Genomic DNA, 16,846 nt, shown 5'->3' with positions numbered 1-16,846 from the left:
GTGGAGAATCTGCAACGCAGATGAATCCTTTTACGGATGTGGAATCGCTCATGGACTGACATATGCAATAAAAGGCTCGGAAGGTGTTGACGTCCACATGAATCATAACGAGAAGAAAGGAATCACTATTATTGCCACAATCCAGGCAGACGGCAGTAAACTTCCACTCACATTTGTCTGCAAGGGTCTCACAGATGCATGCCATAAGCAGATTTACGACAACAGAGTCTTTTCCAATGAGTTGATTTTGCATTCCGAAACAGGTTGGGCCACAAAGGAGGTATTTCAAGAATATCTCAGATGGCTTAGAAAGTATTACAACGATCGTTATCGCGAGAATCCAAGTTACATTCAAAATGATAGAATCTACTTGTTTCTTGATACATATTCTAGCCACAGAAATGCAGAAACAAAGAAGCTTGCTAAAGACTTGAACATCACACTCGTCTTCATTCCAGTTGGATGCACCGATCTGTGCCAACCTCTTGACATGCATGTCTTTGGCGCCTTAAAGAATATGGCAACGAGAACATGGTGGACTTACTATTCTATCGACACTTCCCTCGAGTGCACGCTGAAGTTGGCAGTGTATATTTTAATACGTTGCTGGAATGCGCTGACTCCTGAGCTCATTGAGACTGCATTCAGTATGCACATCAAAGATCTTGAAGAAAATGAAAGCATCCAACCACGTATCTCTGACGAAGAGGCCTCAGACTTCATTGAACGGATTGACGAAGTGAAGGCTCAATTCACAGTAGGCGAGCTTCTTGGCCAAAACGCAGAAGAGGAAGACGCCCCTGATTTTGACCTCCTTCAAGAGTTCAGTGAGATCAATGAACGACGCCATAGGAGACAGGAAAATACCCAGATTGAAGAAATAGTTTCAGATGATGAAGACTGGGATGGAAGTGATGATGAAGAAGATCTTGAAGGATTCACTCCAGAAGAAGAAAGAGAAATCCTTGAATATGATCTAGATCCATCAGAAATTGAAAGCGCAGTAGAACCTGAACCAAATTATAATCCTCCTTCTCCAGCTGAAGTGTTTTCGCCTCTTCCAATAGTTGATGTCCATTTTGAACCCACAGATCAATTGATACACTGCCTTGCATCAAGAAGCGGAGCATCTTTTATGGACTCTGTGGAATATGCTCCGCGATTTGATGTTTTGTTAACCAATCAGCTTCATTACTCAGAAATATTTAACGAGATCAGACGTCACAATCATTATGCCACAGAGAGGGTAAATTCACAAATCATCAGGCTCGATGATTCTCGAAGCGCCTTAAATGCCGCCATGCAATTGTTCTTGACTATCATTATCCTTGAAAATATTCGAATCGAAGAAGATAATGGTGCAAGAGCTTTAGAATTGTTTCAGGTTGGAGAAGAAGATTCCAAACAAGAAGATCTTCTCCATATCCTACAAATATTAGAACGTATGGGAAGATCTACTTCGATTTCACCAGGAAAAACATATAATATGCTTCATTTTGAACAACAAGGCGATCCACGACTCATTATTTCATCTTTTATGAACCCACATTTATGCGGGATTCAATTCATTGATGAGAATAATCAAGCTCAATGTGTTAACATGTTAAAACTTCCTGAAGATGGAAATTTCAAAGAATATTTCGAGAATAAGAAGATTACTCATGTGAATAGATACCTCTTCATTGCAAATGACCGCGAATCTCAAGAAGCTCAGCCAGACCAAATTGAACTGCTTCATGAACATTCACATATCATATTTATCAGATTTGCCATTGTTTCACTTACACTCGGAAGAGATGGTCATGCCTCTTTTAAATTTTATAAGAGACTTGATTTACAAGGCGAATATGTTGTGATCGATGAAAATTGGTGTTATGTGATCCCAAGAGGAGGAGCAATCGGATATCAATTTTTATCATTGTATGTCAGAGGTAAGGATGTTGAAATTGAAAATTAATTCATAATTTCTATTTATTTATATATTTTGTTTTTTATTTGTAATAAGGGTTTCGTTTTGCTAAAATTGTCACTTTTATAGCATATTTGTTTTTGGATGTTTTGCGAAACCAAAAAAAAACTATGATATACAATGTGTGTGGAAAGATAATACTTTATTTACTAGTTAAAAAATCATTTGGTATTGATCAAGTTATTTTTTCTGGATAAGATATTATATGGATAATTGGATAGAAAATACAATTATATAATCTTGTACCTGGTTTAATTAAGCTAATTGTCATCAGAAACTTGTAATTTTTATGAATTTCAGATTTTCTTTTTCATTACTGCTTTTCTTAATAGGTCAAGTTCTTATTTACGTTATAAAGTATGATATTTACAAATATCAAGTTATCATGTTTTTTGAGAAATTATGAGAAACAAACAAAAATGAAAAAGATAGGAATAGCAATGAATAGTGATGTGGGTATAGAAAATGTAAGAGATATGAATGCAAAGCAATCAGTATTTAGGACATTGACCATAGATTTCGAAAAAAAATGCTGCATATTGAGCGAAAACTATGATTATATTATAAGGCTGTCATTTAAAGCATAATGAAACTATTCCCTTTTCATTTTAATCGAATAAGATAGTAAAGATTTTTGAATTAGCTAGAAACTGATGAGATGTAAAAAAAAAAGGTAGTGGGGCTTCCAGGGGCTGCGCCCCTTCTAGCCCCTAAGAAATTTTGCCCAAGACCCAAGAGGAGGACCGAACCCCAGCCGACCAGCCGTTGACTTTTTTGTAGAACACTCAAAATAGTATAACTTTGTCCGGACAAGTAAGGGTCTATCGTCGCTACAGGAAAAGTTACAGGCGTTCCAAGGAAGTATACTTTGAGAAGCCTTTTCTCCTTATAGAATGAGATAGGACGGTTATTTTACAAAACTGACAATACTTTGACCGAGTAGTTTTTTGTGCTGAACAAAAAGTGTCATATAAACATCTGTCAAAAACCGTTTTTTAACTTCACTTAAAATGCCACGTAAGCTACGTAAGAATATACGTAAGAGGAAGGGAGCATTGAAACATCCAATAGTAAAACTGACACCACAACAACAGTTGCAACAACAAATGATGAATGACCCCACTATGTTGCAACAAATGTCAAGCAACCCTATGCTTTTAAACCGAGTTATTGGTGCACAGAGTGGAGGTTTAAGAGCGGCACTTTTAGCGAAAATGGCAGGCTATGGTGGAGATGCAGACGGAACAGCTTATAACCCTCAAAGTCAAATGAATTTGAGTTCACTCAAAAATCAAATAACAGATGTCAAAAAGTCAAACATAGACATACAGAAACAAATAAGTGAAAACGAAAAGAAACTAGAATATGACAGACACACAAAGAAACTCAATGAGTTAAACGTAGAGAAAAAGAAGAAAGAAGAACAACTGAAAGAACTAAGTACAGAGGAATATGCGAAAAAAGTGTCAGAAAAAGCAGCAGAAGTAGCAAAAATGGAACAAGATGTTATAAATTTGAAAAACCATACTACTCAATATAAAGTACTGAAAGATGAAGAAATAAAACAAAAAGCCCTGAAGACATATATGGATAGCGATGAGTATAAAAAAGAAGTTGAAGCAAATGTAAAGGCAGAAAAACTTTTCAGTTGCAAAACCAAACCGTACAGTATGAAAACTTAGCACAAGAAAGTAAAAATAACGACGCAGCCATGCAAAAGGCAATGAAAAGCGCAGAATATATAAAAGCTAATAATGACTGGTTAGATGCCCAAGCCAACGCCAAAGCAGCCCAACTTATAGGGTCAATAAGGACAAAAATACAAGCGGATGAAGACAGTTCAAATGAAGCTTTAATGAATGCTGACTTTAAGAACGCCTTCGAAGCTCTTCATAGTAAGGTGAAACTAGTGAACGACTTCTCATCTGGAAAGAAACTGAAGTCTGAAGGTTTCGACAACGAGTTAAGAGAAGTAGCACAAAATATGACGAAAATAACAGATGCAGCAACGAGACAGGCAGTTCAAAGTGCCTATGACGCCGTTAGAGCAACTGTTGTGGAAAGTCAAGAAAAAGAGTTACAACAGACCAAAACAGACCTAGTAAATGCTTTCTTAAAACGAAAAGTCAGGTAGGACATTATGCTGCAGATGGAACATATGTGCCAGCTGGTGGAACTTATATACCAGCTGGTGGAACTTATATACTAGCTAGTGGAACTTATATACCACCAACCCTCCAAGAGAAGCACCTGCACCAGGACTACCTAAAACATTTACATCGTCACATGGACACAGACACAGGCATGCACCAAAACCAACAACAACAACCAACAGTTCAAAATCCAGCACAACAACCAACAGTTCAAAACACTGCACCACAACCAACAGTTCAAAACACTGCACCACAACCAACAGTTCAAAACACTGCACCAAACCAACAGTTCAAAACACTGCACAGCAACAACCACAAAAGAGCAAGGACATAAAAGAAGTAGAGAACAAGGAAACCAAGAATTCTTAAAAATGCTTAAGGAAAATTATGGTTACCCAGATACTCTTGACTTTAGTGACAGATATAAAGAAGCTATTAGAAAGTTCAAGGAAGGAAATACTGACCCGAACCTATTTAGCTTTATGGTTCAGCACCAAATGGGATATAATTTCAAACCTGGAAAATACAAGCTCGCTAAGGGATATGATTTAATAGCATATCATCCAAATGACATGGATGAATTTACTCCGAGATATTTGGTGTCAGAGCTAAATGATAATTCAACTCTCTTCATGAAACGCGTAAAAAATAGAGACGGAACGAAAGAAGAAAGGTTTATGAGTCCGGATGACTTAGATAGGGAACTTTTTAAAAACGGTCTCGGAATATATGAAATGCCAGCAGATGAGGTACAAGAAACTCCACAGGAAGAAGTTCAGATACAACCAGACATGGAAGAAATAGTTCAGCAACAACAGCTAGAAGAGCCTGAAGGAAACGAACAAGTCCCTCCTTTGGAAATTAACTTCACAGAACTAGATGAAGATTTGGAACAGCCGAAAAATCTTGACCCTCAACAAGTGTATGCGGGAATATGGAATCTTTCCAAGAGTCTAAGAAAAATTCGGCTGACATAGTAGAAGAATATCGAAAAATGTTCGCCGACATACAAAAGACTCCAACATCAGATGAAAATATTCAGCATAGAATGGAAGAACTGAAAGAAAGTGTACGCAAATACAACAATCCTTTTTACTTACGACCATATAACGTTCAATCTTTGGCTGAACTCGGTGAAAATAAAAGGTTAAATTTCACCAAAACATATAGAAATGAAACATTGTTTAAAGTTCATTCAGAACCTAACCAATATGGAAACAAACCTACTTTTGTTTCTGCAGACTATGGAACTACAATGAGATGGGGTCATAAAGCTAATCCGGATAGGTGGTTCATAAACTTACAACCACAATTCCAAGAAGTTGTAGACGCAATGGAAGTGAATGGTGAACCAGATATAGCTGGTATTTTTAGCGCGGCTTTAATGCCATTGAAAGATATGAAAGATGCAGATATTTTGAACCAGTATGAAATGAACATGGCTGATGGAAATATAACACCTGACGTTCTAAAACATTTATCTCAAAGAACTACACAGAACCATAAAGATGGTATATTTGGTGAAGAGTTTAGAAAGAAAGTTAGGGAGAGAGAAGGAAGAGAACCTATTGTACATGACCTTGCAAACGAAAGTTTACAAAATGTCATAAAAACTTACTTTGCAGACAATGAACTGAGAAGGGATGAATATTTAAGAAAACTCAAATGGACAGTACCAAATGAAATGTTAGTATTGAAAAACATGTTCCTTGACAAAATAAAACCAACTACAGAAATAAATGACGCAAGACTGAAACATTGGGTAAAAGCTTTCCCATTCACAAAAATATTATTGGTAACATGGAAAGAAACCAGAATGGCTACAAAAACATATATATTGGAAACGAGCATATTCCATATGGACAAGCTATATTTGAAGAGCTTGAACCGAAAACTCAGGAAAGAGTCATGCAAACAATAAGCGAAGACTCAAATACAAACTATAACAAAATCTTTCTAGGATATTGGTTACCTGAGATGGGCGACCAGAGCCCAAAGGCAAAAAGGACATGGAAAATTTACAACATACTAGGTGAACATGAGGCAAAGATGCAACAACTTGAAGCAGAGGGCAAGTTACCAAAAGCGACACCAAAGAAGAAGAGTAGAACAAAGTGAAAGTAGTGAAGAAGTAACTTCATCTAGTGAAAGTAGTGGCAATGAAGGAAAAAGAAGAGTTAAAAACTCAGTCAGGAAGAAAGTAAAGCTTGGTACGAGTGGGTTCTATTATGACACATAAATCCAACTATTCTATATTTTTACCCATATGAAATGTACGCCGCTCAGAATATAACGCCAACAGTTTGGATGCCATGAACGGAAATGTTTCCGAATGGTATAACGAATGCGACAATGCCATTAGAAGGTCAGAAATAGTTCCTGGAACTTACGAATATACAACTGCTGTTTCTTATGGAAACGTAGGTGAGTTTGGAGAAGGTTCTTCAACAACAGTAGATATTGCTTGCGACAGGTTTCATATTATTTCTATTGACAACTCATTCTTATACGTGGAACAAGACATTGAAATAAAACCTTCTGCCAAGTTGTCTGACAAGAAAGGCTGCAATGGAATTTTCTATGTCGGATACCAATATGCTCCAGAAGTTTTCATGGGATATAAGATATATTCTAACTCTGACTTAGTTCAAACAGTAACATGGGCAAACTATGAATGGTTCTCTTTGAGAAACTCAGTACAACCACAAGCTAGAGAACAAACAGACCAGTATGCAACTATTGAGAAAATAAGAAGACTTGACCCTAACGTTCCAGGAGTTTATGTTAACCTTTCTGGTTCAGATGGAACTGCTGCCACTAAAGTAAAACTGAAACTTAGAGTTCCTTTGTCATCTTTCCTCATCTTCAGGTTTTTAAGATACTTACCAAACTGGGCAGGAAAAATTTCTATCGAACTTACTCCAAGCAAAAATAACTTAGTCATTGCACCAACACAAGACCCATTCACTCTTACAGACGTAAAGGGAACAAATAAAACGTCATTCGCCGAATTTTGCAAAGACAAAGTTGACTTAGACTTTGGTTTCTCAAACTCAACAATGAAGTAAACTATTATTTCAATGCTGCTGGAACTGCTTGGACCCAGTTAAGTTCACATGCGAAAAGTTTGAATGCAAGAGAATAGAAAGCAGACTTGCAGTCTATATGTTGGACCCAGATATTTCAAATGCTTTAGCTGCCAAATATATTGCAGTTCCACTTATGTTCCCTATACACCAAATATCTGTCAAAGACTTTGCAGGTGAAGTTGGAAACCAAAGTGCTGACCCAGGTGCAAGAACAGATATTGCTTTAACAACTGCAATGAAACATGCAGATACTATGTTTGTACTGTTCAGACGAACTATAAATGACTATTCTTGTTTCTACAACCCCGGTATTAAATATCATATAAACATAGATGGCAAATATTATCCAAGAGAAGAATATTCTACAGTTGAGGATATGAGGTCATACAACTTGACATTAGATGCTATGAACTTTAACAACAACTTCACAACAACCATTAACCCTGAAATGCAAAGTTCTATTATGCCATATGTGAAAGTATGGACTCATACAGGAGGTCAAAAAACTCAATATACAAATGGAGACCGTTCAAACTTTTGGCTTGGCATTCCATTTGCTGACTCAGAAGACTTTATGGGTGGTATTTCAACTGTTGGTACTGTACAAATACAATATACTGGTGACAGAGACGGTCCAGATGAACTGAGAGCAAAGAAGTTTACAAAACCAATAGCACTTTTCACGGAAGATGCTCTTTTGAAGATTCGTTCGATGAAACCTGCTGGGGCTCCTCAGATTGGCATAACGACAGCTTCCATCGAGCAGATTTTGGCAGCAGGTCAGTAAGTTGTTCTTGAACTGACTTCTCTCCGTCAAATATTGACAGTACGCCAGTTTTGACATAATATTGTAAGATAAACTTACCTTTAGAAATATCTGTAAGTTTTGTTGTTATATTTTTGTCAACGTCAAGAACTTTCACCATCTCGGTTATACCAACTTTCTTTGCTTTATGAAAATATTTTGGTTCAGCAAATATTGCTATTCTATAACATTTACCATTGTTTGTATAAAGAACTATTCTGTCAATGTATTTGTATTGTTTGTGTGTGTAAACTTTGTTCTGCTTCAATTCGAAGAGATACTCGAATACGTCCATCTTTTTATTCTAAGTAAAATGTCATTTCCGAAAAATAGAAGCGTGAGTGTTTCAAAAGGTTTAATGGCGGTGGCAGATGTGAAGTTAAATTCACCAACTCAAACAAACAGTCAAAGTGTTTTGTCAATGTCAAAGACAGAGATGTTGAAGTGGGGAAACCATACGAGGACGAAGATGGTATAACAATTGTTCCTGTAAAAGAACAACCAACATATCCTGAAGTTAGCAGAGACTTAAGTTCTGTTGCAGATATTCGAAACGACTACCAACAACTTAAAGACAAACTTCAAACTCAGGAGAAGATTTGTCAAGCTTTAGGTATAATGTTAAACTTGGTCGAACACAACCCTGTAAAAGTGAACTCATATGTCATTGCACCTCATGAAGTTTGAAAGAACTATTGAAACTTTTGACAGAGGCAGACGATATAAACATCAAAGAAATAGAACCCGACATTAGTTGCTGTGGTGTTTCATATAATGTCATTGACAAGATATACGTTATGAAAGGAGGTGAAACGTTGAACTTAAAGTATAGTTTCCCAGACGTCATAAAAATATTTGACGACCACAACATTTCATTAAAATTTATTTGCTAAGTAAATGGCAGAAGATATAATGGTTTATACTATTACGACTAAAAACCCTGAGTCATATAATTCTATAACAACAAACTTACAAAGTCCTCAAGGACGATATTGTAAACTAACCTTTAAACACAATGACGACTAAAGCCTGTTTTGCTCTTTTGACACCAGAAGACTTTATTGTTGTGAATGGTAAAAAATACTCCTTTGAAGATACTTACTCAGATATACCACCAACAGGTTTTGTTGACTTATTTAATACTTTAAGTACGGGTGTAACATGTGCTGCAACTAGAGCAGGTTTCATTATGTTTGGATGTCCGACTGAGTTTACTATAAACGATATGAGCTATAATACAAAACTTATTTCTGGTTTTTACTACCAACAGTTTCCTATAACAGGAAAAGGTGTCATACAAGGAATGTCTATTCCATTGACATTAAGCACACCAATCTTATATATTGTTTCAAACTTAGGTTCAAAGTGTTATTCGAATGTCGACAGAAACTATTATGACCAAAAGATACTTATGCGTATAAACAATACTTTCTCTGCTGGTTTGCCTATTGTTCATTCGAATGCAGAATTTTCAACCTTAGTGAACTCAAACACTTTGGCAAGTATAACGTTGACATTAGTTGACGCAAACTTTGTTCCTGTAAAACTTTTATGTCCTATGTATTTGTCAATGACGGCAGAAAGTTTCGAATTGGAAGATGCAACTGGTGAAAGTATTGTATTACAAGAACAACTTCAACAACAAATAGCTCAAGAACAACAAATGCAACAAATGCAACAACAAAGTCAAGAATAAAAAAAAATTTTTTTTTATTTTTATAAAAATGTACAGAATAGATGTTTCAGATTTTTATGACTTCCAAGCATTCAGAAATATGTGTCCATTTAGAGACTATAACAAAGCAGTCGAGAATTTGAAACGTTTAGTCATTTATGTTGACTCTGCCCCAGAATGTTATGTCATGAAAGAATGGGATGTTGTCTTTAACAAACCTAAAGCACAATAGTTTCAGAACAAGAATGTAGACAGAAACTTAAGAAAATAAAAGTCGTACAAGTTGGCATGAAGATGTTAGATGCTTGGGATATCTTATTGTCAAAGTTAGAAGATTTTTCAGTTCGAGGTATAAAGTTCTATACACCTTCTCCAAACTTCTATTCTATCTTCACTGGATATAAATATGAACAAGTAGAATGGAAAGAAAATATTATAGAAGCTTGGTTAGACCATGTCAAAGAAATTATATGCAATGGAAACGAAAAGGTTATGAGTATATCTTATGTTGGTTTGCAAACATCTTACAACATCCAAGTGCTAAAAATGAAACTGCTCTCATTATAATTGGAAAACAAGGAACTGGTAAGAACACATTCTTTACAGATATTTTGTGCAAACTGTTAGAGGGCTATTCGAACCGAATATGACAAACTTAGAAAACATCTGTGGCAAGTTTAACTCCTCAATAGAGAATATGAAACTTATAGTTTGCAATGAACTTCAAAGTATAGATACAACAAAAGTTTTGAACTCAGATGCTTTGAAGAGTCTTATAACAGACAAAGTTGGAGTTGTTGAAAGAAAGTATAAAGACCAAAGAGTTTGTGAAAATGTTGCAAACTTCATTATGGTTTCAAACAATGCTGTTCCGATGAAGTTAGAAAGTTCTGACAGAAGATATGTAGTTGTCAGAACGTCAGATTCTCATATGCAAGATACAGAATATTTTGACGACTTAGCAGAAACTTTGACATCTGACTTTTACAACCACTTGTTCTCATATTTTATGACATTAGATATTTCAAAGTTCAATCCAAGACAAATTCCACATACCGAAGAGAGACAAACATTGTTAGAAGCAAACAAGAGTGTATATGAACTGTTCATAGATGAAACTGACTTTGAGTGTTTAGATGAAAGGTCATTGTACGATTCGTATAAACAATATTGTCAAGAATATGGTTATATGACAGCGTCTAAACGAACATTCTTGGCAAATGTCAAAAGTCTTTTAGACGTACAGAATGGTGTATATACAAAGAAAAATTTTTATGAGTAAATTTTAAAAAAAATATTTTTTTATCCGATAGAAAAGATGGCAAAATTCATCTCAGTAAACAAGTACATGTCAGGACTTAAAGAAGAACTAGACCCATTCACATATTTGAATGTTTACTTCTACCATTTTGAAAAGTCTTCATTCAGCAAAAGTTTGGAACATCGAACCAGTTAAGTTTGCTATTGTGACTAAAAATGGTGCGAAATTTGAAGACTTAGACATAGAAGGTTTGTTAGCAGTCAAAGAAAGTTTTGACAGAAGGTTTTCAAACCTTAAAGAAGGCAAAGCATACAAAACTTGTTATAAACCTTATGAACCAAAGAAAGCAGACGACTATGAATATTATGAGTCTAAGATAGTTGAAGTTCAAGGTAAATTGGGTAAAAAGATTTTAGAGTCTAAGCCAGTGTTTACTCCTAAAGAGGAAGAGAACATTGACATTGACCCAGAAAATGTTCTAAAAATAAAATTTTATTTTTACATGTCAAATTTCTTTTTCTCTGGAACTGGTTCAGGTTCTTTCTTCTCTTCTTCTTCTACTTTCTTTTCTTTCTTTTCTTTGTTCTTCTTTTCTGGTGGAGTTATGTCAAATTTGGCGCAACTATATTTATGTAAAAGTTCTTTGTCCTTTAATAGCTCTTCTATTCTGTTTTCTATTTCATCTTCAAGAAAAGCGCATGTGTCTTCTTTGCATTCTAAGAAATTTTGTTGGACTTCATCTTTCCAAGAGGCGTCATCTCTGTCAACAAGTCTGTCATTGACAAATTTTAAGACTTCTCTGCCTAATGTTTTATGGTTCTTGTCATATTCCCAGAAAACAGAACTTTAGAACAAATTCACCTTTCTTGTTTACACTATGTAAGATTTTATGGTCGACAGATGTTTTGCTGTCGAAAAGCTTGTCTCGAATATAGATAGCGAAATCGCTAGACATTTTCTAAAAGATAAAAAATTTAATTTTTCTAAAAATATGTTAGAAAAAAAGTTTGCTGACATTGACAAGAAATTTGAGAATGTTTTAAACAAGAACAAGAGGAAGTTAGAAAATGTTCAGATAAAACCTATACATGAAAGTTCTTATTTGCTCAGAATGGTATAACAGGTCTAATTGCACCACCTGGGTCGGGTAAGACTTTCACTTATCTTAAAATGGCTGCACAACAACAAGAACTAGATGAGAAGAACCCATTTTATGAGTTAGTTGTCATTTGTAGTACTTCTGGTCAATTTGACCAAACCGTCAATTCGTTCAAAGATATTATAAAGAAGTCTAAGTTAGTATGTATAAAAGACTCTGAGTTGTTAGATTGGATAAAGAAGTACCAAAGAAGAGTTTTGAAGTATAATGCTATAAATGAGTATATAAATTCTAAGTTTAAAGACCCAAATGAGGAAATGCAGAGAATATTAGAGAAGAAACACTTCAGAAACAAACAGAAAGAGATAGAATACATTTCGAAGAAATTGCAATCTTACGATTGGAAGACATACCCTCATAGGTGTCTTCTTATCTTAGATGACTTTGCTTCTCATCCTTTGCTTAAGAATAGAGAACAAGATATGTGTCGAATTCTTAAGAAGCTCAGACACTTTAACATCTCAGTTGTCATTTGTGTACAGACAGCAAAGAGTTTAAGTAAGGATGTTAAAAGAATACTTACTGACATTATACTTTTCCCCGGATTGTCCGAAGACGATTTCATGGAACTTATGAAAGAGTCCATGGCAGGTAAGTTTGACAGACATGAACTATGGGAGAAGTACAAAGTCATACAAGACCCTCATACTTCTTTCAGAATTCATATCTACGCAAACAAAGTTCAAATTGTAAAAAGTCAAGCTTGAAAAATAAAGAGTTCATTTACCCTACTTGTTTGAAGTTGTCAAAATACTCTGTTATTTTTTCCTTCAGTAGCGGTAAGTCTTCTTTGAAGGTAAGTATTGTACAACCTTTCATATCATAGTGTGTTTGAGGTAACGTATCTTGAACTATTTGTTTCACATCTTCATTCGGTGTCATTGAAATCGGTAAGTTTTCGCGATAGAACCAATTTCTGTCAGATTTGTAAATCTTAGCAAGGTCGTAAAAGCTTTTGTTGTTTCTTCTGACTAAATGCAACATAACCATATCTTTATCTTCTTCATTTTCCATCTCTTCAGTATAAATCATATACTTATAGTTCTTTTCCTTTCCTTTTGGTACCGAACGTGGTATTCTTTTCTGAATGCTTTTGTCTTTTGCTTCAATGACTTCATCTTTTGCTTGAAGTTTCTTTTCCATCTCTTCACGTTCTTGTCTATGAATTTCGTCAAGAAGTCTGTAAATATACCAAGCATAACGAGGCGAAGCCCACATTGCAACAGCATTTACAAGAAGTCTATGTACATACCAACCTCTCAAACCATTTGGCAAATTTTTACGATTTTCATGAGTTTTAGGCGACCCCGAAAAAAGTCGGTCTCGCTGTGCTTCGCTCAAAAGTTCTTGTGTGCTTTGGTTTTTGAACCAATCGTCTGTATGTTTGGTATCTGGAGCAAAACATGCTGTCAAAATACTTTGCATTTGGTACATATCGTCTTTGACCGAACGAATGAGACGGAGTTGTTTGTTAAACTGTATGTACTCGTATTCTTCATTTATAGCTTCATGAACGATAGCAGTTGTTGTGTTCTCTGTTGTTGACATATCTGTCTTTACATACAAAATAAAAAAAATATTTTATAAAAAATTAGCGTTATTTTCTGACTTTCACAAAAGACCAAAAATAAACGCTTTACATGTATTTTTTCAGCAACTTCGTCAAATAATTTTATAGCTTTATCTATCTCATCTACTTCAAACGTTTCTTTACCTTTTATGGGAGCACCATATATTTTCTCAAACTTTTCAAGTAGTTCTGTTTCTGCAGCTCTCATATCATTAGCAAACACAACCTTGACTCTATTGACTGTACTGTCATATCTTTGAGTTATATTATATGTTCTTCCTATCTTATATCTTTTTGTGTTGAAGTCCTTCGGTTTCTGAACGATGTAAAGTAAGCCTTCACTGCAACGTTCCGTATCGAATGAACCATATGTTATGAAGTTATATCCAACAACTGGTCTAACCATAACAAAACTATTGGTATAGACTTTTGTCTATAAGATATGCTGCAGTTCCATAGAATCTTACCGATATCATAAGCTCAGGATTTCTTGTCAAAATTTTCTGACTAGAAGCAATTCTAACCCAGTCCTTTGTTTTCTTTCCAGATGGAGATATAATGTCTGACAAAGAATATTTGTTGTATTTCTTTGAGTATCTTACGTTTAAATCACCTATTCTAACCACTTTGGTGTCATTGTCTATCTTTCTAACTGTTTCAAACTCAATGTTTGTCATTTCTGTTCTTACATACAAAATAAAAAAATAAATAAAAATAAAACTAACTTTATTTTTTCTGTCTTAAGGAAATTCATGAAATTTGGTCATTTTTCAGCAAAAATATATTTTAGGTGAAGAGGTGAGATCTCACCTGTTTTCTCACCTGTTTTCTAACATGGTCTAAAACACACAAAACTCATGAAATTTGGTCATTTTTCAGCAAAAATATATTTTAGGGTAGATGGTTAGATCTAACCCGATATCTACCCTCTTTTCTCACCTCTTTTTTTCACAACCGTTTTACATGGTAAACGTTATTTTTGGAATTTTGTGAAAACTCAACGGTTTGACACAAGCCCTAAAAATTATTTTACTCAGAATTTTGTGCTGAATTCAGCAAAAATATATTTTAGGTGAAGAGGTGAGATCTCACCTGTTTTCTCACCTCTTTTTTTCACAAGCGTTTTACATGAATTGTACGATGTATATTTGAAATCCTAAACAGTTTTGTAGCCTCTATTTCTTCTTTTAGTACATCGAATGTTTTAACAATGCCGAAAGTTTCTTTATATTTCTTCTTGACGTCAGATAGAAGGAAATCTTCTGCTGTTGGATAGTTTTTGTCAAGACTTTGTCATATGATTGCTTCTCTCGGTTTTCCGAGGGAAGAGATTCCATGTTTTGTCAAGACTTCATTGTAAATGACCAAAAATAAAGTTTATGTTAGCATGTTAGATCTCACCTGTTTTCTCACCTCTTTTCTAACATGGTCTAAAACACACAAAACTCATGAATTTTGGTCATTTTTCAGCAAAAATATATTTTAGGTGAAGAGGTGAGATCTCACCTGTTTTCTCACCTGTTTTCTCACCTCTTTTTTTCACAAGCGTTTTACATGAATTGTACGATGTATATTTGAAATCCTAAACAGTTTTGTAGCCTCTATTTCTTCTTTTAGTACATCGAATGTTTTAACTATGCCGAAGGTTTCTTTATATTTCTTCTTGACGTCAGATAGAAGGAAATCTTCTGCTGTTGGATAGTTTTTGTTCAGAAATTCTAACATGTCCATTTTATCTTCTGCTGGTTTTTCTGCTTCTTTCTTTAAGTCTGCATAGTCGTTTCTCATTCTTTCTATCTCTTTGACGGAGTAGTTATATTTCCTAATTGCTGCTTTACATTTAGAACATTGCGGGTTCATTTTTGCGTTATACATTGAAATAAAACCAGCTAAAACAACTAAAGCGTCAATTGCTCTCTTCATCTCAAACATAGCGGGTCTTATTTGTTTGTTCCATACTTTGCCTCTTCTATCTTTATCTCTTATCTGCCATACACATTCAGCAACTAACGAAACAAAGTTGTCGTAGGTCTTAAATTCTTCAGATTTATATATGTCAGAGATGTTCTTATATACCATGTCGCAATCTTTGTCCATAACCTTATGGTTGCAATGAAATCCTAGAAACTCATAGTTTACCTTTCGTATGAACTTCTTTATTTCTACTGAGTCAGTTGGTTTCACTTCAATTTCGTCGAATTCAGGAATAGTTAGTTTTTGTTGTTGGATTTCAGGCAATTTGGGTAAATGGTCGATGAGGTCCTCCATTTCATAAAGATACTGTTCATTTGTTTCATCTTTCGCACTACAGTCTAAATTACTTGTTAAAAGTTCTTGCTTTATCTTCTGGATTTCTGTTTCAAAAGTATATGAAGAAGGAATGAAGCTTTTCATCTCTACTAACATAGATGTTGGATTCATGACTAACGAGTTTGGTGCTGTTGTTTGAATTGTTGTTGTGCCGATTGTTGAAATCATATCTTTTATACAAATAAAAAAAATAAAAAATAAAACTAACTTTATTTTTTATTTCGGGAAAATTCATGAAAATTCAAGAGGGTAGAAATGAGGGTAGAAATGAGGTTAGATCTAACCATCTACCCTAAATTATATTTTTGGGTCCTTTACACTCATTACGAAGAAGTCTTGACAAAACATTTACGAAGAAGTCTTGACAAATTCATGAGGGTAGAAATGAGGTTAGAAATGAGGTTAGATCTAACCTCTTCACCTAAACATTATTTTTGGGTCCTTTACACTCATTACGAAGAAGTCTTGACAAAACATTTACGAAGAAGTCATGAAAATTCAAGAGGTGAAAAAAGAGGTGAAAAAACATTTACGAAGAAGTCTTGACAAAACATTTACGAAGAAGTCATGAAAATTCAAGAGGTGAAAAAAGAGGTGAAAAAACAGGTGAGATCTAACCATCTACCCGACATTCTCGTCAAATACAAAAAAATGACACTTTTTCATTAGATAACTGTTATTTTTTGACGAAGTGAAGGTTTACACTTCGTCAAAAAAATCCCTGAAATCATGTCTTTACATACAAAAAAATACAAAAAATGATACTTTTTCATTAGATAACTGTTATTTTTTGACGAAGTGAAGGTTTACACTTCGTCAAAAAAATCCCTGAAATCATATCTTTTATACAAAATA

At 34.7% G+C, this 16,846-nt stretch overlaps 4 protein-coding genes and 5 pseudogenes across 9 annotated transcripts, besides 1 other annotated feature; 6 read left to right on the top strand and 3 right to left on the bottom strand.

Moving 5' to 3' along the window:
• Positions 1-2,979: 2,979 nt before the first annotated feature.
• Positions 2,980-3,401, top strand: TVAGG3_0610190 (protein of unknown function, DUF4106 family; the record flags this gene model as incomplete). Its single annotated transcript, XM_051240011.1, has 1 exon — positions 2,980-3,401. A coding segment is annotated over one exon (422 nt), but the record flags the coding sequence as incomplete, so codon positions are not given.
• A 1,092-nt stretch (positions 3,402-4,493) lies between these two features.
• Positions 4,494-5,255, top strand: TVAGG3_0610180 (annotated as a pseudogene). The gene has a single exon. A coding segment is annotated over exon 1 (762 nt).
• Positions 5,256-5,320: 65 nt separating this feature from the next.
• Positions 5,321-16,846: part of a mobile genetic element that runs on past the window's edge.
• Positions 6,394-7,120, top strand: TVAGG3_0610170 (annotated as a pseudogene). The gene has a single exon. A coding segment is annotated over exon 1 (727 nt).
• TVAGG3_0610160 lies at positions 9,087-9,712 on the top strand (annotated as a pseudogene). Its single transcript has one exon. A coding segment is annotated over exon 1 (626 nt).
• Positions 10,389-10,969, top strand: TVAGG3_0610150 (Poxvirus D5 protein-like family; the record flags this gene model as incomplete). The annotated part of the gene is made up of 1 exon (XM_051240010.1): positions 10,389-10,969. A coding segment is annotated over one exon (581 nt), but the record flags the coding sequence as incomplete, so codon positions are not given.
• Positions 11,451-11,907, bottom strand: TVAGG3_0610140 (annotated as a pseudogene). Its single transcript has one exon. A coding segment is annotated over exon 1 (457 nt).
• TVAGG3_0610130 lies at positions 12,361-12,818 on the top strand (annotated as a pseudogene). The gene has a single exon. A coding segment is annotated over exon 1 (458 nt).
• On the bottom strand, positions 12,835-13,659 carry TVAGG3_0610120 (KilA, N-terminal/APSES-type HTH, DNA-binding family; the record flags this gene model as incomplete). Its single annotated transcript, XM_051240009.1, has 1 exon — positions 12,835-13,659. The coding sequence occupies one exon, from the start codon at positions 13,657-13,659 to the stop codon at positions 12,835-12,837; it is 825 nt and encodes a 274-aa protein (XP_051097833.1).
• On the bottom strand, positions 15,641-16,159 carry TVAGG3_0610110 (organellar and viral DNA polymerase type B; the record flags this gene model as incomplete). The annotated part of the gene is made up of 1 exon (XM_051240008.1): positions 15,641-16,159. A coding segment is annotated over one exon (519 nt), but the record flags the coding sequence as incomplete, so codon positions are not given.

The sequence above is a fragment of the Trichomonas vaginalis genome, chromosome II (assembly GCF_026262505.1).
Source record: "Trichomonas vaginalis G3 chromosome II, whole genome shotgun sequence".
In the NCBI taxonomy this organism is placed as follows: domain Eukaryota; phylum Parabasalia; order Trichomonadida; family Trichomonadidae; genus Trichomonas; species Trichomonas vaginalis.
Note: the sequence above shows the minus strand (reverse complement) of the source record. Positions and strands in the feature narration are given on the sequence as shown.